The following is a 24,609-nucleotide window of genomic DNA, read 5'->3' on the forward strand; positions in this document are numbered from 1 at the left end:
TGGTGGTGGCGAATTTTGGTAAATTCAAAATCTCCAAATGACATACTTTTGCAAGGTGTTTGTATGATGACACTTTGTATACCTTTCAGTCTAAAACTATTGTATAAACTGTTAAACATGTCAATATAAGTATTATGTTGATGGCTGTGATTCATTTATTTCAGACCAAATTCTTAAAACTGAGCTGTTTTTGCAAATTGAATGAGTGCATACACTGGAGATTTCCCTCATGGTCTAAAATTATTGTTTGAAATGTAAACATTGTCAAAATTTGCATTATATATGTGGTTGCGACACATTTATTGCAATCAATTTTCTCAAAAATGAGATATTTCTGCAAATTGGGTGGAAACATATTAAATTTCAATAACGGTCCAATATTAATGTTTAAAATATCTTTAAAAAATGGCAATATGAGTATCTATTTGGTTGTTGCAACACTCGTCTTAATTCTTCAAAATGTCATATGTTTGCAAGATGTTTATGTGCAAACAATATTTATAAACCTATCAATCTAAAACTTTTGTATGAAATGTTAAAATTGTCAATATAAGTATTATTTCGATGGCCGTGATACAAAAATTTCATAACAAAGTCTGAAAAAAAATTAGATTTATCTTGAAATTTAATGAATGAAAACAATTGTAAAGAAAATCATATTGAGTATCAGACTTGAAGCTGCGATACATCTATTTCAGTCAAATTTCTCAAAAATGACATATGTCTGCAAATTGTATGAGTGCGAACAGTTTTAATTTTTTTATAATGGTCCAAAATTCTTGTTTAAAATAAAGAAGGGCAATATTAGTATCCGGTTCGTAGTTGAGACACTCATTTTTCAATTCAAAATCTTCAAAATTAGATTTTTTTGCAATTTGAAAAGTGTAAACACTTGAAATTTCCTTAATGGTCTAAAATGATTGTTTGAAATGTAAAACTTGACACAATGATCATTATTTGTGTGGCTGCCACACATTTATTTCAGTTCAAAATTCTCAAAAAACGGCATATGTACATATCGGGTTCGTGGTTGCGACACTTATCATATATGTCTGACAATTGAAAGGGAATCAACGTTTTCAATTTAAAAAAAAATGGTCTTGTTTTTATTGTTCAATATGTTCAATATATCAATATCATACATAAATCATGCGAGTGTCTGTGACACAAAATTCTGTCAATTTAAAAAAAATGCGTATGTTTCGAAATCGTATGAGCGCGAACATTTTTAATCTATGTTGACCACGAATCAAATATTCTACAAAGAAACTAAACATTAATAAAATAATAAACTGCGACACCTGTAACCATAAAAAATATTCTAAAATACTTTTCTCTCAACTCTTTCAATTGCTGTGACAATCGTAAAATAATAATAGGTAAGTTGCTTCGGAAAACTTAAGGCAGAAGATTTTTTTTCGATTGACCAATCAAAATTATTCCCACGCCCCATTCCCCATTGCCCTATTCATTTACCCCATTCTCCAAGGAACACCGTTAATGTAGATCCATTAATCTCGGTTTCTGCTATATAATTGACGTATTATCGTTCAACAGTTTAGGGGATTTGATACATCGCATTTTCCACAAAGACATTGAGGTAAAGGATATTATAAGCACTGTAAAGTCAGCATCATATCTTGACCTACACTTTGAGATTGATGGTAAAGGTAAACTATTGACCAAACTTTACAACAAACGCGATTACTTTTTATCCTGAATTGTCAACTTTCCTTCCATCTGTGGCAACATCCCTTCAGCACCTGCGTATGGAGTTTCCATATAACAACTTTTACGTTATGCCATAGCATGTCTTAACTACGCAGACTTTTATATCGCGTTAGACTTATTACAGTTAGGCTTCTGGAACAGGGTTTTGTTGCTACAAGAATGAAGCCATCACTACAGAAGTTTTATGGTCGTCATCATGAACTCGTGGATCGTTACGGTGTATCCGTCTGCACCATGGAAACTGATTTGTTCAACATGTTATAGTTTTCCTTTCCTCTTTCGTATACCCTGAACTTTTTATGAGCAAATCGGCGGGTGTTTCTAGAAAATTGCTTTCTTTTCCGATGCACCTGGTCCACTCTCCCATTTTTTTTATTGGAGTCCGAGTTGCTCATTCCTTTTGTTACCTCTTTACGTATTTTTGGTCATTTTTAGTTCATTGTTGTGTTTGTCTGCTTTCCATGTTAAGTGTTTGTCCCTGGATTGCATTCTTTTGATTTCTCTTTTACACGTTATAATTTTAGCATCTCATCTTGCTTTCAATTGTAGTAGACCAGGGGTACCTCATTACGTTCCCATGTTTTAAAAATGTACACAGTATCATACTGAAAGTGTTACATCTCTTGACATTTCACGCCCCTGCAGACTTGGAGTAATACGAACTGAAAATGTGTTATTTTTCTTTTAATTTAAAGACTTCAACGGTGCTTATTTGAAGTATTTCAATCCGTAATCAAACAGAACGCTGCCTACTTTCAAGATGTCTTTTACTTCAAAACATAAATTCAAACAAGTTAATATGTCATACCGACTAAAAAATAAGAAGGACACGTTTGATATGATATTGGTCGTTTGTTTATATTGAGGGTGAGAAAAGGTGCTTTTTTTAAAAAATACTACAGAAAGTTAGTAATTCTAGTTTTATCCCTATGTAAATAGCTTTATTTTCCATGAATTTCCCCTCGTATTAATGGTAATTATTATATAACACTCTAACTAAAATTTTCGTTGATGCTTATATTATCTTCTTTACTATTTGTTATACAGAGTTTCATCTTGACTATTCCTTTTGACTACTCCCTAAATATCAGTTCGGTAATTTTGTTATTACCCTTCATTAGTAATTTTCATAATTAGAATTATCAAAATAAATAACAATTTTAAGTAAAGTAACACGATTTCAAATCAATATGATTTATATAATCAGTCTACCTAGGACCTGCTTTATATTTAGCAACTCGGCGGTTGTTTGTAGAAAAACAGAAGGCACCTTCCCTACTTTGTCCTTGCTCCCAGTTTCTGGTTGAGCCCGAGGTATTTGTACGTGTTTTTTTTTAGTTCCTGTCTGGTATTTATACCTTGAATGCATTCTTTAGAATCTCCGCAGGAATATTGGATCCATTCACTACTCTTAGATATCTGTTTCACCCTAACCCTTAATAAAAAAAAGATATCATGTGTAGAATGATTCGACCTCTATGTCCAAGTAAAGTAATGTCCAAGTTTTCAGGTAATTTTTTCCACAGTACATTCCAATTCTGAAATTCTAAATAACCTTGGTTCCCTTGATTACTCTTTCTACAGAGAGTCAAGTCACCAAAGAACATCGTAAATCAACTGCTTAAGTTTGGTGTCTGCTTACACCAATCACATGACCGTTTACACATTATTAAACTTCACAAGCCATTCAAATCACGTTTTATTATATCTTCCGGCAAATGTTCTACCGATATATCTTAGCTATATACCTCTTGTTTAACTGTTGAAATATTAGTAATTATTTATTGCAACAAATGTCATGAGATCCAATTTGGAGTGATAAAAAACATTTTGGTGGTAATGAACGTATGCTTTGGTTGATGTTAGTGACTTTTTATCATACAACGCTGTCACATTAACCAATTAAAGAAAGGTTCACACATTTTATCAAATGAACCTTTGACAAACTGGCTTTCAATTAAGTTCTTGTAAAGACAAGAATGCAGACGGCAGTGATTTAATACGGGAATAATCATTAATTTGACATATTTAAATATGATCATTGTTTTGAATTTTTAATCTACACCATTTGTATTAATTTTATACATTATATACAGACAATTTTTTGGTTTAAAAAAGGACTACTTAGTAATTGCGCTCATCTCATAGCCTTTTGCTTCGCTTTTGTTTTAAGTTCATTGCTATAAACATTGTAAAGAGACTTCAAAACATGATATGATGCATGAACTAAATATCCCGAAGAGACACCAAACCTGCTGGAATGAAAATGTCAGCCAAAGGCCACCCATCTTTCTTCAATGACAGGTCAGGTTGAAGCTGGCCACAAAACATCAACATCAACATGTGAGGGATTTGCTCCTTTCTACTCAAGTAACATGAAACATAAACAAAACAAAGCAAGTCATACAGACACCAGAAATTCCTGGGAAAGGCGCAAAAAAAAAAATATCGGCTGGGCTAAGTTATTTTGCGTGATCACGACATTCCCCCTTTAAAATCTGTTCACTGTGGCAGAAATTTAAAACATATATAATCTGTTCAAAAAGATCCTTTGTTATAAGGGAAATAAAGAAACTGAATATGAATTACTCAAATGTACAAACTAAGAAATACTAGTATTTAACTGACATTGCAGCTTCAGACAAGTTTATATCTACAAAAAGTTATGTCCCCATCGTATATAGATCCAATCCTAATTCCTCCCAAGCGGGGTTAGGCATCATGGTACATCATCAATCACACATTAATAGCGTAACCTAAGTCATGCCAAAACTGTTTTAAAATATAGTTTAATTTCTTTTATAAATATATGAGGGAAACAGTGTTAATACAAAAAATCCTTTTCCTAACGATTGACAAAAGAACAATAACTATATTCCTTACGAATAAGCCTATTCAACGGTTTACCTATTCATTTGGTGAATTTTGGGCTTTCCTTGCTATGAGTAGAATATTATCGTAAATAAAAGGGTGCGAAATTTCCGCATTATGTGGGACATGGAATTGCATGCACTAAATTCACTGTTACACTGTATTCGTACTTGTATCACTAAATTTTACAATTTAATTTTAAATCTAAATTTTCTCATTTAATGAAGGTAGTAATGTATTAGTACGAGCATCCGTAAGTTTCATTTGTCTTACACTATTGTTGACATTCAAAAGTCTAATATCATTAAATACAGGAAAGTTAATTCTACGTCTATTATCTATTTTTTTTTTTTGTGATGTAAAATGAATAAGAATTTTTTTAACCATTTACCAAAATGTCGCTGAGCTGATTAATTTGCAGGTTTTAATATTGAATGTTATTCTCCGACAAAATAATGTGATTATTGCATTTAACACTGAACTCTTCAATTTTCTTTTTTAGTGTAATCCTGGAACAAGGACCATGTATGGAAAACAGAAATACACATCAAGGAACACAAAGTAAGTAAAACCATATATACAAAGTAACAAAAGCAAATGGGCAACTCAGACTCCACTTAAAACTGGGAGCATGAACCAGGTGCACGGGTAGGGTAAGCGTCCTCTGCTTTCCTAGAAACACCGGCAGAGTTGCTCATAAAAAGTCAAGTCCTGGGTAGACAAACGAGGAAAGGAAAACTATGCCCTGTTGAATAAATCTGACTTCAATCTTGTAGCAACATAACCCTGTTCCAGAAGCCTATTTGTTAGAGTTTTAGAGCGATACAAAAAGTCGTTTCGGCAAGCAAGCTCTGGTATAACATGAGTTGTGATATTAACACTCCATACGCAAGTGCTGAAGGGAAAACAAAACCTTGAACTTATTTATAGTTTTAAACATTGCTGCATGAACTAGATGTTAAATAAAAAAAAAACCCGGAAGCTTATCTGTTAGATATTAAGACACGTTAAAGAAATTCACAGTCCAAAATAATAAATGAAAACGTCATGCAAAGCAAAGATTACAAATGAAAACAAAAACAAAAAAAGCATAAGATGCAAAACAATACCAAAACTACTTTATAAAGGTACGACGTGTATGTTGTAGACATAAGTTTTTTTTCGCTATTCAAAACAAAACAAAACAAAATGAAAAAACAAAAACAAAAACAAAAAAACAGCCAAACAAAACAAAACAAATACAACCTCAGATCAATCAGGCTTTTATTCAAATACAATCAGTCAGGCCTGTTTTTGATCTGATCATTTATTTCACTTCATTTTGTGGCTTTGAACATAATAAGGTTTTTGGACCCTTTGACAACAGTAAACCATATCGACTGGAAACGATGGACATGATATATAAATAGATTAACTGCATCGAGTATAGAAGTTGGTGATTATTTACAGTCAAAATTCATGAAGCATAACAACAACATCAACAAAAATAACCAAAAATCATTTAATATGAATACGTTGAATTTTATTGTCGGCTAAATTATCCACTGCTATTTGATAGAGGGAAAATGTCTTTTGAATTAGAACGATTTATTATTTCACTTGCATGTCTCGTGTTTTGTTTTACATCTGTCAACTCTGGAAACGGCCTTTCGGGTAAGTTTATTTTAATATAAAAAATGTTATTAATACAAGATTAATACTTTGATTTACATTATTGTAATTGTGTCTGACACTGTGTTATTCGAAAATGTGTTTTTAATATGTTTATACCGGCCCTTTTTTTACTACAATAGGGAAAAAATCCTGTAGGTGCATATATTGAATTCTTTCGGTTTGTAAGGATTTTTATTGTTTTTATTTTTAGAAGGGCCTCTTTAGGGGTTTTATAAAAGAGCTAACGAATGATCATAAACATATGCGATATGTGGTATGTATGTATACATTCTGACGTCATTCTCCAACCATAAATATGAAACAAAAACATGTAAGGCAAAACAAAAAAAAAACAAAAACAAAAACAAACAATTGCACTTTAGTCATGGTTTTCATTATACAAAAATAATTTGTCGATTTGAAACGATTTTCAAATGATTAAATCATAATTTTAAGAATCTTTATACGTCATGACATATGTCTCTAGATATCAATATTTTATATATAAATGGTATTAATTTTTATGAAATACAAAAGCAATGTGACAAAATAGTGTGTGCCAAAGCAAGCAATGTCACTAACTTTAATGTATTTTCAACTACTGAATTTTAATGTATTTTGTGTTGATTCAAGAAACAAATCGGTGATCTGAAAGCTGCATGTGTTAGTATCAGGATATATATATTGATCTTTTTAGCTTGCTTTTGTTTTAATTTGTTATATTTCTGTTTTTGTTTTTTGTTTTCTTGTGTACAAAAAGATATTTTTTATATAAATACTTGGAGAAATCACTTCAAATAAGATTAAATTTCAGTCTAAGTTATATTTTGGTTGCTATATTTAAAGTTTTTACGTCCTGTATACGTGCGATGAAATCGTCATACCAAAATGCGCAAAAATAACATAATAATATTGATTAAAAATGCCCTTCAGGAACGTGAACACTCATACACTCATTTGTTTTTTATCGTTGTTGAAATGATGTTAATTAAAAACAAGGGACTAGAGTACACTGTTGTAGTTCAATATAGAAATAAAAACAAATTGACGAAAAACAAAATCAAAGAAAAGCAGTATCTAAATATTATTAACTGAATAACAACAAAATACCGAATAATTTTTTATACATAATAGCTGGATTTATATTAAAACAAATAAAGCATAACAGAAAAAAATATTACAACAGTTCAAACATTAAGTACAAAAACATTGTAACTAGCTGTTTGAAGTTTTCACATCCGCAAATTGTGAACAAATGTTGTTGCCTCAAAAAGATATCGGATTTATATTTATAGTTTTATATTTTTATATTCTTTTGATATTTTATATCGCACTTTGAAAAAAAAAAGGTTATGGTAAAAACGGAACAAATGCACTAGCGTATATCCTAGATATAAAATAGTTGTTTGTTTCAAAAATAACCTAAAGAAGTTCAATAAGTGTAAACACACTTTTACGTAAGATCTGGAAGGCGCGACAACAAAGTAACAAAATCCACTGTAACTGAACGATGACAATTCTTCTAAGTCAAACTAAAAAGTGATATAACGACACAAAGAAATATTAATGACCACCATCACCTGACCTGACTGTGGACAGTCGCACTAATTCAATGGTGCGGTCAAAATTGAAAAGCCAAATATTCGAATATAACATTTTGAACCTGTTTAAAACATTTCAAAATTCGTAAATTTGGAACAAAAGTATTTTTCTTTTTCTACATAAATGCAGTTGTTTTCCTGCAGACCCTTATTCACCAAACTCATGTCAAAATGGTGATACATGTTCAGGAGTACGAAACTGGGTTTGCATATTAAAATGTGTGGAGTAGGTAGATAATCTGATTTGCACAATCAGAAAATCTGTTATGATACAGATTATGTTTTCTTTGTTAGTCAATCATAACATTTGAAACTGTTGTAGTTAATTTGGAATGAAACGCCAATAGAAATTTCAAAGTTACCTTTTGCAAATTTGGAATAAAATAGTTTTTGTCCTTGTTCGTCTTTAATGCATTTCTTTTCATGTAGATCTTTGTTCACCAAACCCTTGTAAAAATGGTGGTACATGTTCAGGAGTACACAAGTATTCATGCACATGTCCAGGGGAGTATTCCGGCGACACATGTGGTGAGTCACTTTATTATCTCTCATATGTTAATTGGGAAATATTGAGCTATAATCAGTCATTGTTGGTTATTTATACGACAATAATAAAGAATTTAATATTAATTGTCCAGGAATTATAAAAAAAAGTCCAATTCAAATGATTGTGTATATCATCCTGTTCACACTTGAGCATTTGATTTATTGCAATCATCACCATGTAAAAAATGTCGAACAAGATGTTCTTACTGATCGTACTGTCAATCAAAAGAAATTGTTTATCTCATGCTATAAGCATATATTAAACATATCAAAACATATGAATCGTAAAAAAGACTTCTATCCTATAGTGGACAAGAACCCCGAACCTACGCGTAACTATGTTTTGTATAGCACAAAACATATTTTTATGAGCTGGATTTGACATCCTCTTTCGAGAACGCCTTAACACTCTTTACTTTTGGAAACGTATATTTATCTTTGTTTTGTTCAAAGATGCCCTTTTGAAACACGTGTAATTATTCTTCTTCACCCGCTTCGTGCATGGGTCTCTTAACTAGCTATCGCCATAAATTACTGCCTTCACTTCTGACATTAACTTTAATATCTAGTCCAGCTCACTAGTTATTTTTCTTTATCATGCTCCATGTAGTCTGTAGCAATATCTTTTCCCCAGTTGGTGTCCATTTCTATGAAACATTTGCGATGTTTCCTCCTTACAACATATTCATCCCATTTCAATTTTCTGTTGTTACTTTCCTAATGAATCTTTGTGATATGATTCTGAATAGGTCGTCCTTTATTTTTTGTTGTTGAGACAAAATAACTCACAGAAGTTCTGCAGACACGTTATGTGGAATGCAGTCAGATTATTGATGTCAGATTGAAATATTCCCCGATTTTGTGAAGAATGGAGAAGTTCAAATTAGACATTGCTATCAAACCGGTATTATCACATATTATGCTGCCTATGTATGTAAAACTGTCTGTCTATTTCGTCTATGTTTGACAAACCACACTTAATTTTAGTTAACTATTCAGGGTGTTCACTCTAAGTTCAAGTAGATATAGCTTAATGCGTTTGGCTGTTTTCTGTGGCACACCTTTGCTATCTTGCTTAAAAAAATTGTATAATTTTTATATAAATACAAACATTTCGTGTCAACTACTACATTTTTAATATTTATAATTTTAAGGGTTGGTATAAGTCGGAGATATTTGCGGTCCCCAGTTAAAAAAAATCATTTTTTTTATTCCAAAATGCCACGATGACAAAGTCTATGAGGCACTACACAAAACAATGAACATCTGTTTGTTACATTTATAACCATATTTGATTACAAATATACCAATCAACTGAGTACAAATCGAATCAATACCAGACAAAAGTAGCCAATGATTTATTTTCTTACAGATATCATTAAACCTTCAGAAAAGTTGTCTGTCGGGTAAGATTTCAATATAGTTTTTGGCTTAATGACAGGTTTTATTATTTCGAGGCCAACTTTTTTTTATTGTTATATATTCTTGTCTCTCAATTCTTACTCGTCTCATTTTCTTTATCACAGTATCCATCTTCAACGTTCCACTGGCTTATTCATGTATGTTATTTATAAACACCATCGTTCCACGGGGAGAAAATACCGATAATATCATATTAAAATGAATATTGCTCTCATTTAATGTCATACAAGACATCTCGATGTTGAACCGGAAGCTTGATTCAAGTACGAAAGAGTAATCAAGGGAACCAAGGTTACAGCGGTAATCAAAATAATGCAATCCAGAGACAAAGACCAGACATGGAAAACAGTCATACAGATTTTGGATGACGACTGTTACGATAAGATCAGAACGTTGTGTCTGAGGGGTTGTCACGCTTACCTGAATGGGTTGACACGCTTACCTGGATGGGTTGACACGCTTACCTGTGGCTTTTGCTTTAGTGTGTTAGAGCATCAAAATTCCGGCTCACTGGTTTGGACTAAACCATATACAATGAGGAAGACCGCTGGATAGATTTCACCCTAAAGGGCATGGGATGTCTTCAATAAGATGTTAAACTAAAATCAACCAGTCAAAATATATTCATAAATGAAAATGCAAAAGTTTGTTATTAACTGTCTGTTGCAATTTTAGTCTGAATTGCACTTGACCATTTCCCTAGTGTCAATACACAACTAATTGAGTCATATATTATTACATTTTGGTAATGTATTCTTACTTTTCTCCACATATAATTTCAAGGTTATATAGTTAAAACACCATCCGTACGAACAATTCGCAACGGAGTTGACTGAATTTACATAGATTTAAGTTTTGTTGCATAGTACATGCCATCACAATAAGCCTTTTCAGAAAAGTCATGCAGAGAAGTTTATTCGATTTTAATAGACCATTTGAATAATCTCTGTAATGTCGATTTACCTACAAAATCGGTATAATATCAAATGATATTTGAATGGTTATAGCACAAAATATGTTTAGTCGATTTTCATCTATTTAATGGAGTATTAACCGCCACGTCTTACGTAATATAATTACCATATATAAATTTAAACTCTATCATTTGAGCCAGCGGGAGCACTTTTGCACTGTTTTTAAACGTCATTTGAAACAAGCCTTTTTTTCTGTTAAACGATATTGACTAATAATTCTACCGTTGTAATTATTGTAAAATGATACATTAAGACATGATCTTGTTGTTATGGTTTATGTATTATAATGTGTCTTCGAGGTCATAAAAGGCCAATTAATGGTGTTTAAAATTTACTTGTTTTGAAACAATTATTCTGTAGAATACATTAACTATCACAAACTTAATTTTTTATACAGAATATATAACTTATAATGGATACGTGTTTTTCATATCCTCTTTCTTTGGGGCATGTTATTAGAAAGTCATGGCCTTTACATCATATGTTCAGTCGGTTTTCGTCGCCATGAATCACCTCTACCTGTGTCTGAATTTTACTGGTATTTAAAAGTAATCAAGGGAACCAAGGTTATAGCGGTAATCAAAAGAATGTAATCCAGGGACAACGACCAGACATGGAAAACAGACATACACAACAAAGAACATAAAGTAACTAAAATCGCACAAACAAAGTAACAAAAGTAAATGAGCTATATTTAAAACAAAATAAATTACCCTCACTAATTTTAGTTAGACTGTTATCGTTAACAATCTAGTTAAAAATTCCTTTTGTATTTGGTGTACAGAAATAGGATCTCCCGTTTACTTAGTTTTTCTTTTGATAAATTCCTTTCTTTTCCTTAATATATTGTTCCTGCCAAATCTTAATAGTATAACCAACGAATCAGATATATTATGACCCCTTCTCCTCAACTGAACCTTTACCGAATAGTCCTTAATTGATAAGGTCGTTGACCCTTGTTACTCTATACGTTGGTATATCAAAAAACCACTAAATCGGTGCAATTGCAATGTGAAGTTGATTAATGTTTTTTTCTATCGTCATTTATACTGGATACACATCATATTAGTCCATGATCTGAATTAAAAATCAATTAATCCAACATTAACTATATTAATATACTGGTCCAAGTAAAGGGCACCAGAGTGTGAAAACATCATTTGTTTACTTTGCAAAAAGTTTCATTTCTGAAATGCATTCAACATACCTTAAATTGTCATTTTGCGTATATTTATCAAATGCAGGTTCTTATTATTGTTCCCTTGAAATGTTGATGTTGTATGCATGTAGATGTACTACATGTACCCCTTAAATGATATTTTTAAATTGAATTTAAGATACTCTTTTCTTTGTTTACTCACATCTCTTGCGTGTTGTCATGAGGTCAAATACTGCAATGAAAAAAAAAAATCAAGTTCGAACATGAATAAGGATTTTCTTCATAATCTTACTGTCAAATAATCTTATTAAAAATCGTTCGCGGACCTTTGTGTGCAACTATCAATCCAACTTATGACTAACGATCTGTGATTTGTAAAGTAGTGATAAAAAGTGAAAATTGGTGCAATGTAGTATGCTAACGAATAATGAATTTATGATGATTCAAACACTTCAGTCAATGTCGTAGAGCCCTGTTGTGCATGACATGCCACAATGATGAATGTAATAAAATATACTTCTATTAAAGTAAAACTTAGAAGCAAGACAAATCATGTGTTTCGTGTAACAAAATTGTCAAGGTGAACCAGCTTCAGCGCCCAATATAAAGTGTTTGTTACACAGAAAATGTTATTTAAATTTGTTTGTAATAAGTGGACTTTTCCAGCTAATGTTTTATTAACTTATACTATCAACAAATTTCCATTACATCATTTTTCACTTTTTTCCTGTAATAAGTTACAGATGGTATACAATATTTCAAGAGAAAGATACAGTCAGAGGTTTACTTTAAGAAATGTTCTGTACACTACGTACGATACAATATCAGATTGATGATTAATCACACTGTGCTGGATTTTTAAATGGAGCCATACTTAACGACTAACTAAATTGGGCGACTCCTGTGTATTACTGATATAATTTGAATAAAGAAATTAATATTTAAATCACTGTAGTATAAGGTACAAATTTACGACAAAGATAACTTTTATATCTAACAAAATTTATGATCTTATGATTTAATACTTAACGTGGATTTCAACAGTATGAACCGACATTAATCAAAAAAGAAATACTTCAATAAAAGCTATGTAATACAATCTCAATCTAAATTATTCATAAATGATAGATAAATATTTTGATTATTTTTTTTATTTGCATTATTGATGGGTACATGGTATATGTGTTATTTCATGACACAGGGGAGTAAACCTGTCATACATTTTCTGGATGATAATTTGATTACTGTCTGGCTGAGTATTTTAAAAGTTTTGTGAAAAATTGTGCCATGGCTCGAACGATCAGGGCGTCTTTTTACGATAACATGATGTTTTTTTTTAGGTCCGAATCCATCCCAGCAAATTCCTTCTTAGGCGAATGATTACAATTTTTCATCATAAATACATCGAAATTCGGTTACTTAAACTATAGGAGTCTTATGGCATGTGTACTTTCGCGAGTGGTTTGTTAGTAATGGTTATAAAATTCAAAGTCTCAGTGACGTATGTTCAAACAATTATATTCATGGCAACTATCGATGGTAGTGATTTCTGAGCAGGACAATTCAGAACCCAGGGCCCACTTGTTTAAAAGATTTATCCGATACAATCTAAACAAGTTATCTTCTGGATATATATGAATCCAGTAGATAGAGGTTGACCCAACTGACCCTTGTTGACAAAATAGTATATATGATAAAACTGGTACCAATTGTCGTCGCAATGACGTTCTGAAAACTGTTTTGAAAACAAATTGATTGTGATTTCAGATGTAGATGATATGTATTTATTCTAATGTGCAATCTCAAGAAAAAATAAAATACCGATTGATTTTTTAACCGAATGTGAACAAGTAAATTCGACGGCTAATAAAAGTATGCTGGAAAGTATAAGAAACTAAACTTGAGGCAAAACCAAAAAAAAGCCATCTTGAAGTACAAAAATAAAAGAAATAAGGCTGACAACATGAAAATAAACATTGTCAAGTATATAATGGAAATTATAATCAATGAAATACGCATTTAGATCTAATGATCAAACAAAGTCATCAGTAAGATATTTGATAAAATCAATATTTCAAAATCGTGCCAAGTTCATTTTATTCGGTAGTATGTCTTAAACATCAAGCCGTTTTATGTTCTCATTCTTGGACATAGAACAAGCTGAACCCGTCCATTTGTGAAGTAGAAACTTTTTGACTTTTTGTCTTTAAAATGCAAGATATCATCGAGGGATAAATCCTAAAAAAGCAATACCGCCTTCTAATTATTCATTTGATAAACTCAAACTGAACAATTTTTGTTCTTTCATTACTGTATAATTTTGTACTATTGTACAAATGTACTGATAGGAGAGGACTTCATAAGACTGACTTACTTGTGTATTACGTGTAAACGTATCTTATTTCCTGTAGTCGGGGATATACAAGTAAAGTTAAAGGAAACATCGAACTTTCTGTTTAACAGGGAGACCACTACAACGCAAGGAACGCAGGAAATTATTATTTGTTCTTAAGGTTTAAACAAGTGAATTTAATTTTATTATATTTTTTTTAACTCGTTGCATCACAAACTGCAGTATATGGATACATCTATTATTATCACTTTATTATTATTTTGAGGCATTAATTTGGAACTAAAATGTAATTTCAATACAGTTCACGTTCGATTCATTCGGCAAATCAGTTATCAGATGATCCCAATGGCAACCACTGTTTAAGCTAAAACAGAAATTGCAACACAAAAACAAAACTTACGACACACTCAACAACAACAACAACACAATATGAAAAAAGAAGCAGCAAACAAATATCTAACAAGATATTTTGTATTTGGTGTACAGAAATAAGATCTCCCGTTTACTTAGTTTTTCTTTTGATAAATTCCTTTCTTTTCCTTAATATATTGTTCCCGCAAAATCTTAATACTATATCCAACGAATCAGATATATTATGACCCCTTCTCCTCAACTGAACCTTTACCGAATAGTCCTTAATTGATAAGGTCGTTGACCCTTGTTACTCTATACGTTGGTATATCAAAAAACCACTAAATCGGTGCAATTGCAATGTGAAGTTGATTAATGTTTTTTCTATCGTCATTTATACTGGATACACATCACATTAGTCCATGATCTGAATTAAATATCAATTAATCCAACATTAACTATATTAATATACTGGTCCAAGTAAAGGGCACCAGAGTGTGAAAATATCATTTGTTTGCTTTGCAAAAAGTTTCATTTCTGAAATGCATTCAACATACCTTAAATTGTCATTTTGCGTATATTTATCAAATGCAGGTTCTTATTATTGTTCCCTTGAACTTGATGTTGTATGCATGTAGATGTACTACATGTACCCCTTAAATGATATTTTTAAATTGAATTTAAGATACTCTTTTCTTTGTTTACTCACATCTCTTAGGTGTTGTCATGAGGTCAAATACTGCAATGAAAAACATAAAAAAAACAATCAAGTTCGAACATGAATAAGGATTTTCTTCATAATCTTAGTGTCAAATAATCTTATTAAAAATCGTTCGCGGACCTTTGTGTGCAACTATCAATCCAACTTATGACTAACGATCTGTGATTTGTAAAGTAGTGATAAAAAGTGAAAATTGGTGCAATATACTATGCTAACGAATAATGAATTTATGATGATTCAAACACTTTAGTCAATGTCGTAGAGCTCTGTTGTGCATGACATGCCACAATGATGAATGTAATAAAATATACTTCTATTAAAGTAAAACTTAGAAGCAAGACAAATCATGTGTTTCGTGTAACAAAATTGTCAAGGTGAACCAGCTTCAGCGCCCAATATAAAGTGTTTGTTACACAGAAAATGTTATTTAAATTTGTTTGTAATAAGTGGACTTTTCCAGCTAATGTTTTATTAACTTATACTATCAACAAAGTTCCATTACATCATTTTTCACTTTTTCCTGTAATAAGTTACAGATGATATACAATATTTCAAGAGAAAGATACAGTCAGAGGTTTACTTTAAGAAATGTTCTGTACACTACGTACGATACAATATCAGATTGATGATTAATCACACTGTGCTGGATTTTTAAATGGAGCCATACTTAACGACTAACTAAATTGGGCGACTCCTGTGTATTACTGATATAATCTGAATAAAGAAATTAATATTTAAATCACTGTAGTATAAGCTACAAATTTACGACAATGATAACTTTCATAGCTAACAAAATTTATGATCTTATGATTTAATACTTAACGTGGATTTTAACAGTATGAACCGACATTAATCAAAAAGAAATACTTCAATAAAAGCTATGTAATACAATCTCTATCTAAATTATTCATAAATGATAGATAAATATTTTGATTATTTTTTTATTTGCATTATTGATGGGTACATGGTATATGTGTTATTTCATGACACAGGGGAGTAAACCTGTCATACATTTTCTGGATGATAATTTGATTACTGTCTGGCTGACTATTTTAAAATGTTTGTGAAAAATTGTGCCATGGCTCGAACGATCAGGGCATCTTTTTACGATAACAGAATGTTTGTTTAGGTCCGAATCTATCCCAGCAAATTCCTTCTTAGGCGAATGATTATAATTTTTCATCATAAATACATCGAAATTCGGTTACTTAAACTATAGGAGTCTTATGGCATGTGTACTTTCGCGAGTGGTTTGTTAGTAATGGTTATAGAATTCAAAGTCTCAGTGACGTATGTTCAAACAATTACATTCATGGCAACTATCGATGGTAGTGATTTCTGACCAGGACAATTCAGAACCCAGGGCCCACTTGTTTAAAAGATTTATCCGATACAATCTAAACAAGTTATCCTCTGGATATATATGAATCCAGTAGATAGAGGTTGACCCAACTGACCATTGCTGACAAAATAATATATATGATAAAACTGGTACCAATTGTCGTCGCAATGACGTTCTGAAAAATGTTTTGAAAACAAATTGATTGTGATTTCAGATGTAGATGATATGTATTTATTCTAATGTGCAATCTCAAGAAAAAATAAAATACCGATTGATTTTTTAACCGAATGTGAACAAGTAAATTCAACGGCTAATAAAAGTATGGTGGAAAGTATAAGAAACTTAACTTGGGGCAAAAAAAAAAAGCCATCTTGAAGTACAAAAATAAAAGAAATAAGACAGACAACATGAAAATAAACATTTTCAAGTATATAATGGAAATTATAATCAATGAAATACACATTTTATACATCTATTATTATCATTTTATTATTATTTTGGGGCATTAATTTGGAACTTAAACGTAATTTCAATACAGCTCACGTTCGATTCATTCGGCAAATCAGTTATCAGATGATCCCAATTGCAACCACTGTTTAAGCTAAAACAGAAATTCAACACAAAAACAAAACTAACGACACACTCAACAACAATAACACAATATGAAAAAAGAAGCAGCAAACAAATATCTAACAAAGTTGGTAGAGTGAAAGATATGCATCTTTATTAATTCATTTCATTCCAGTGAATATTTTTTTCAGGGAAATTGCCGGGATCGCAGTAGGATCGGTAATATTTTTAGCTATTGTGATTGTAGTAATCCTTGTATGCTGCTTTTTCGTTTGTAAACTCTGTAAAACAGGTGAGTTATTTGATGTGTTTCAGAGTTTACAACAATGACGGTTTGTTGGAAACAGTTTACTGTTGATACTTTATAAACGGAAACCGCTGTGCTAGACAAAATATTCCAATCTGTATGAACCTTTAAATAGAACGTTAATTTTTTTGTAGAACTCCTTCTCATGTTAAAATCTCATTCAAATTTATTAAAATAAGCACTGAACAAAATAAATATGTATTTGTTTAAAAAAATGTATCGTCGTGAACTTTCACATTATTTTACAATGGTAAAACAAAATAGAGAGTCTAATTTGATCAAATATTTTTTTCTACGCATTCATGCATATTTTTTGTCTCTAGTTCTGAAAATAGTTACGATGATAGAGCCCTACTTAAAATGTAGACTTAACATAAACATGCCAATTTTTACAGAATATAACTGATTCAAAAAAAACTTTCACTGTAATATATGTAAAATTAGAACAAATAACACTGGAATACGTACGTTACATTTATTTTTCAAGACAATAAAGTTCGACGAGTCCTGTAAAATCAATAAATTATCAATAGTTTATGAGTAGAGTGAGAAATCAACAAGTGTAAAACCAAATTGTACAAAGGAATAATGTATAATTATTTGACGATTTCTGACCTGCATTTCTAGAACAAATCATCAATGTCCAAGTCTGCGGACCAGAAATTTTTTTCTGGCTGAAGGCCCTTTTGCTTCTCTAAGGCGACACAATTGTTAAGTCAGATTTTGTAAAAAAAAAAAAAAATCAAAAACAAAAACAAAAACAAAAACAAAAAAAAACAAAAACAAAAAACAAAAAAAAAAAACATTGAGCATTTTACCTTGCGCAGCTCAACATTGTAGCATTTATATATTTATCTATTTATCATATAGTCCTAGGCATATAACCATATACATCTGAAATTGCGATTGATATAATATCAATCAGTAATATAATACGGAAACGTAGAAGGCTAAGTACAATCCGTATGGCAGTCAAACGATGATTAAGTCCAAAGGGAACTTCATTTACAATAAGTCGCCATATCTAGTCAATTTTACAAATAACTAGAGAATGAGGAGTTTTGGTAACTTCACCTTTATTATTATTATTTATGGTGTTGTCCTATGCATATATGATTTAACAATAAAAGTGATGCAATATTGTTTTGATATGAAAATCACCAATTATTTAGACGTCATCAATAATGATCTATACAGTTTGCTACATGCTTCTTTTATTTTCATATGACGTATTAGGTCACAATGTTGATGTGGAAATGAAAGGAGAATCAGAAGTCATGAAGAATGATGAGAGCTGAACGACATAAAAAAACAGTGTAGTCATCCTATCGTTAATAGTAATCGTACACATTCTGACAAATTGCATATATTTATCTTTTGATTAAATATGTATAGCAATAGGTTAATTTAATAATATGCTGTCCATGTATGTGGTTATCATGCAATTAAAACTGCTATCAAGTTAATGCAATACAACAGGGTATTTTTTTCCAAATTGTCCTATAGAATTTATTTGAACATAGTATAAATTGTCGAACCTTCTAAAGAAGTAATACGCTGAACAAGAGATCAGGGTTGATAATCTGAAACACAAATTACAATAAAACCACACAATTCCTTTTTTCTTTAAAAATAGCTTACTCTACACAAGCTTCAAGTGTCGCGACAATCCCGAGGAGGTACATTTTCTTTGAAAAAACAAGATTCGATTTCAAAATTGTATTAAACGTTTCAACGCTCGGGAGATGTTTTTTAGAAAACCAATGGGATGCTTACTCGACCGGTTCTCTTGGTCAAACTGCTAGCTTTTATTGGAGTTCGGATTGCAGATTTATCTTTGCGAATGTACGTGTTTCATATTTTTCATCTTATTTCATTTTCCAAATAGACCGAAGATGTTTTCAAAATGCTCGGGGTATTTTATCAAGAACATATTTGTCCAGAACTAAAACCACATATTTTGGTAACCCAGATATGCACATTTAAATTTTCATAGAAAGAATAGACTCTTATTTTAGTTACTTTATGTTCATTGTTGTGTTTGTCTGATTTCCATGTCTGGTCTTTGTCCCTGGATTACATCATATTTGTCCAGTGAAGTGGACGCGTTTATCAACAAACGGTCGGCATTACAATGGAAACAATTGTGCTCCTCTTCTTTCCGACCTCTTCCACCACTCTTAAGAGGCTGATTTTATAGCTGATCTAATCCAAAAGAAGGAAAATTGTTTAGGTAGATCCTCTAATCTTAGTTTCCGCTAAATAGATGAGGTATTATCTTTAAACAATCCTAGTGTCGAGGATATTATAAATCGCATCTACCCCATAGAATTTGAGATATGGAATTCTACAGACACTGCCAAGTCAGCTGCATATTGACCTACACTTAGATATCGATGGTAAAGGAAAACTATTGCCCAAACTATACCAGAAACGCGATGGCTTTTCATTCCTTAATGTCAATTTTCCTGTCATCGGTGGCAACATCCCTTCAACACTGTATACATTTTTTTTATATTACAACTCATACCTAATGTTACTACGCATGCTGTTTGTATCGCGAAAGATGTCTTACAATTAGGCGTCTGGAACAGGGCTATGTTACTTCGAGATTTATGTTTTATGGGTGTCATCTACACCATGAAAACTGGTTTGTTCAAAATATCATAGTTTTGCTTTCTCTTTCGTCTACCCTGGACTTGACTTTTATGAGCAAATCGGCGAGTGTTTCTAGAAAAGCAGAAGACGCTTACCCTATCGCTGCACCTTGTCGATGCTTAACGTTTTTTGGAATCCGTGTTCCTCATTTACTTAGTTACTTGGTATGAACTATTTTGGTTATTCTATGTTATTTGTTGTGTATATCTGTTTTCCCCGTCTGGTCTTCATCCCCAGATTACATTCTTGCGATTTACTCTAGAATATTGGTCCCTTTGTTTTTGGTGTGTTCTTATCTATTTTCCCCATGTTGTCATTATCCTTAGATTATATTCGTTCGATTATCGTTGGAATTTTGGTTATCTACAGATATAAAAAAAACGAAATACGTTTATTTACTAATAACGCTGCTATAACAACAATATTTCCCTACAACTTAATTACATCATATATCCTGACTTAGATATAACTGCCAATATTTCAAAGGTTTCAGACAAAAGAGTTGATAGGAAAGCTTTTTAAAAATTAATCCTAATTACAAAATTTGCCCAATATATAGTAAAAGTTTCAATGTAAAGTGCCAAAGGAAAGAATAGATAATTTATTATGTAAACGAACAAATAAAGAAATGTTTCTAAATTATTTGTAGAATTTTATTAATAAAGCTAAATTACGAAATTCAAATTAAATAAAATTTGCGCATTTTATCTATTTTTGTTTAAAAGTATTATTTACAAAAATATACAAAAATCACTCTACGATATTTCTCTCAATATGTAAGCATCATTAACAAGAGTTGCAAGAATTTGTGAAATTTTTGACATAGAATCCTGAAAAGCGGAAAATATTCTGTAACATGTTTGATTTGTTCAGAGTTTCTTTGTACGCCTTTCATCAGGTTTGTTGTGCGATTGTCTACAATTGACATGAAAGATGACAAGTGTGATCCATGTTGTTGTAAGGTGTTTCCCATGAGGATTGAACGTTTGTTCAATTTATTTATGTGTTTTGCTAACAGTTCGACATCACCCATTGTAGCTAATCCAAAAATACCTTTAGCCAATGAGCCAATAAATGGTAAAATTGCTTTTCTGTATCTTTTTACAGAGTAGTTTGTTTGTGGAATCTTGTAAAGCATGAATAAAGCTTATCATATTGTTAATGGTTGTACAATTGACATCAGTATCTTCACAAAAATAGATTTTAGAGAGAGTAATTTATTTTGGTAACTCAACTTTGAAAGTGTGAAGCCATGCTTCTTTTGCTATATGCAGGTATGATTCTTGTTTGAAGACAACTCCATAATTTAATCTTTCAATGATATTCATCCTATTTTCTTGAGTTGTTGCAGGTTGAATCACTAGAAAAGCTATTAGGGCCATGATTGTCAATACTTGGGAGTGTTGCAAGATTCCAAATTTACCTACAACGATAAAAAGAAAAAAAAATTGAGTGACGTATGTCAGGAAATGAATGCATGTCTGCAGAATGTACACCCTAGCACTATGAACTACAGAAACTGTAAGGGTTGACAACATCATTTAAATTTAGATACAAACAATTTTATGTTTTTGAAAATCAATCCAAATATGTCTAAAAATGTAATTATGATTCGGCCCTAGGAACTTACAACAAACCCTAGAAATATCAAATCATTTAACTTAACGTATGGGTCAACTTAACTAGTTTGTGGATTCTAACATGCATTTATAAAATTTATAAAAATACATGACCTATGTAATAATTTGTTTTCTTTATATTTATATTTTAATTATTTCATACAATATTTTAATTATTACATATAAGTACATGTACTTAGAATTTTCTGTTTTTAAAACTTCCTGTTTTTAAAACAAGATCGTCTCATTTTTCCCTTTGTGGTAAACCTGCTATTTATATATTGAAGCGTAGCATCATTAAACTTATCATCAGTGACCCATTGTCTGGATCCATCATTCCATTCCATACGGATTTCACGTCTACCATGTTTATACATGCCTCTTAAAGCTCGGTTAAATGGATATGTTCTATTATCTGTTATTTGTGTATTTTGTACATCATTATTTTTATTTTGCACTGTTTGGTTTGTATTTGGCTGAACTGCTTGTTGAGTATTTGCGCGAACTGGCAGTTTATTTTTTCTGAATGTGATTATTTGATTGTTGTGGAGAGGCTTTAGGATGAGCATCATTTATCATTTTGACCTTCATCATCATCATCATTTTGTTGTTGAATTACCTCATTTTGAGGTCTAATAACAACTGGTTTGTTATAATGTTTTAGATGACAAGCATTTATCATAGATTTATGCTCTTTGTTTTTCTCAATGTCATACAATTTGTAAGTAAAATTGTCAGATTTGTACATAATGCGATATGGACCTTCAAATTTGTCAAATAATTTTCTCGACTGACCAACAAGGATTTTATTGATGGCTTTTAAAACAAGGTCGCCAATTTTGAAATCTGGTAGTTTAGCTTTTTGGTCATGTCTTTGTTTGTCAAGTAGTTTTTGACGTCTATGATTTTCGGCAGCAATTGCATGGACAATTTCTAAATTTTTGTTTATCTCCTGAATGTGGTCTTTTGTGGATTGACCTAAATTGTCCTTTGGTACAAGCGCTATGTCAAAAGGCAATTTCATGGGTTGGCCAAAAACACATTGGAAGGGAGATATTTCAGTTGCGTTTAATGCTGGAGATTTTCGAATCGCCATCATTACACTTTGTAAATAAAGAGGCCACTTATTTTGGTCCTTATTGCAATATGTACGTAATGTTGCAGCTATTGTAGAGTTTTGGCGCTCGACCAAACCATTTGTCTGTGGATGGTAAGATGATGTGTGATGTTGAGTAATTTGGAATATTTCAAATAAAGCATTTACTATGTGAGACATAAAAGTTCTGCCTCTATCTGAGAATAAAATACGAGGGGCTCCATAGCGACAAATGATTTGGTCATAGATAACTCTAGCAACTTCCTGTGCGCTTTGCGTTTTCAATGGAAATGCTTCTGGAAAACGACTGAAAGCATCAATCATTAACAAAACGTAGCTATAGCCTTCATCACTTTTTGAAAGTGGGCCTAAAATATCTATTTGCCACCGTTCAAACCTTTGAACGGGGGGCATTGTCCCAAGAGGTGGGTTAAATTGGTTATAGTTACGCTTTGCCATTTGACATCGATTGCAAGATTTTACATATTCTTCAACATCTGCATATATAGTCTGCCACCAATACTTGGATCGTATTGATTCATGAACTTTATCAACACCAAAGTGTCCGCCACCTGCAAGTGAATCATAGTAAGATTTCAGAACATCACTTCATAAAGCTATGGGTATGCATAACTGTCTGGTGTACTTTTGATGTTCTGACATTTTCTTACTTCTCCTTTGATCTAAATGAAACAACAAATTATTAACTATTTCATACTTGTCGACTTCAAAGGTCACCTTTCTGGCTAGTTTGTCGTCATTTGGTAATTCTTTATCTACAAGAAATTTTATTATATCACCAAAATCTGGACATTCCTTTTGCATCTGAAAAAAATCTGGTTTGTTTTGGAGAGCTTGGTCAACTCTGTCTTCATCTACATGTACAGGTGCAACAAATGGGATCTGATTGTTTGAAATAAACTCAACTATCACACGATTAACAGTCTGATCAACCTGAGATGACTCTGAATTCTGATCTGAAAGTGATAGAGAAGCAATGTTAGTAGCAGGTTTTGTAGGTTGTTTTGCGGATTTTAGTTCATCAATGAAATTTTCTTTCCTCATACTTTCTGAAACTGCAAAAATAATATCATTAAAATTGTTTGTTTCTGAAACAGAAGAATCATCATTATCTGAACTTGCTGTGTCCTCATATTCACGTCTACTTAATGCATCTGCAACACAATTAGATTTGCCAGGCTTATAAATTACTTCATAATTATAATTTTGTAAAAACATGGACCAACGACCCAGTCTAGCTGTTGGGTTTTTTTACATTGTTTAGCCAACACAAGGCTTTATGGTCAGTTTGAATGATAAATTTATCATTCGATAGATAAGGGTGGTAGGCTTGAATTCCACAAAGAATAGCTAAACATTCTTTTTTCTGTTGTGGTCCACCTTCTTTCAGCTTTGTTTAAAGATCTACCACCATAGGCTATAGGATGCTCATTAGGAATCTTTTTGACTTAGTAGATAACCTACCGTCGTGTCGGAAGCGTCACAAGTCAAAATAAATGGTTCATTTGTTTTGAGGAATGCCAATATTGGAGCTTGAAGTAGTTTTTGCTTTAAAGTATCGAAAGATTCTTGGCATTCTTTTGTCCATACATTATTTTTGTCTTTACAAGTAAA

The 24,609-nt window shown here is 31.7% G+C and overlaps 1 protein-coding gene across 3 annotated transcripts in view; it reads left to right on the forward strand.

Annotated features, from left to right (window-relative positions):
- Positions 1 to 6,024: 6,024 nt before the first annotated feature.
- Positions 6,025 to 24,609, forward strand: part of LOC148606112 (uncharacterized) — a 125,338-nt gene continuing 106,753 nt past the window's right edge. Inside the window, exons 1-5 of one of the 3 annotated variants that reach the window (XM_088545734.1) lie at positions 6,028 to 6,255; positions 8,286 to 8,384; positions 9,775 to 9,808; positions 17,486 to 17,513; positions 18,838 to 19,067. In XM_088545734.1, coding sequence (XP_088401860.1) covers positions 6,168 to 6,255; positions 8,286 to 8,384; positions 9,775 to 9,808; positions 17,486 to 17,513; positions 18,838 to 18,861 — 273 coding nt within the window. In that variant the 5' untranslated portion in view covers positions 6,028 to 6,167 and the 3' untranslated portion in view covers positions 18,862 to 19,067. Of the gene's footprint in view, positions 6,256 to 8,285; positions 8,385 to 9,774; positions 9,809 to 17,485; positions 17,587 to 18,837; positions 19,068 to 24,609 lie in introns of those variants that run through there. The other 2 variants (XM_088545732.1, XM_088545733.1) reach the window with 2 other exon arrangements.

This window comes from Perna viridis, chromosome 9, assembly GCF_037379345.1.
Source record: "Perna viridis isolate PV_CMFRI_1.1 ecotype Kerala chromosome 9, ASM3737934v1, whole genome shotgun sequence".
NCBI classification, from domain to species: Eukaryota; Metazoa; Mollusca; class Bivalvia; order Mytilida; family Mytilidae; genus Perna; species Perna viridis.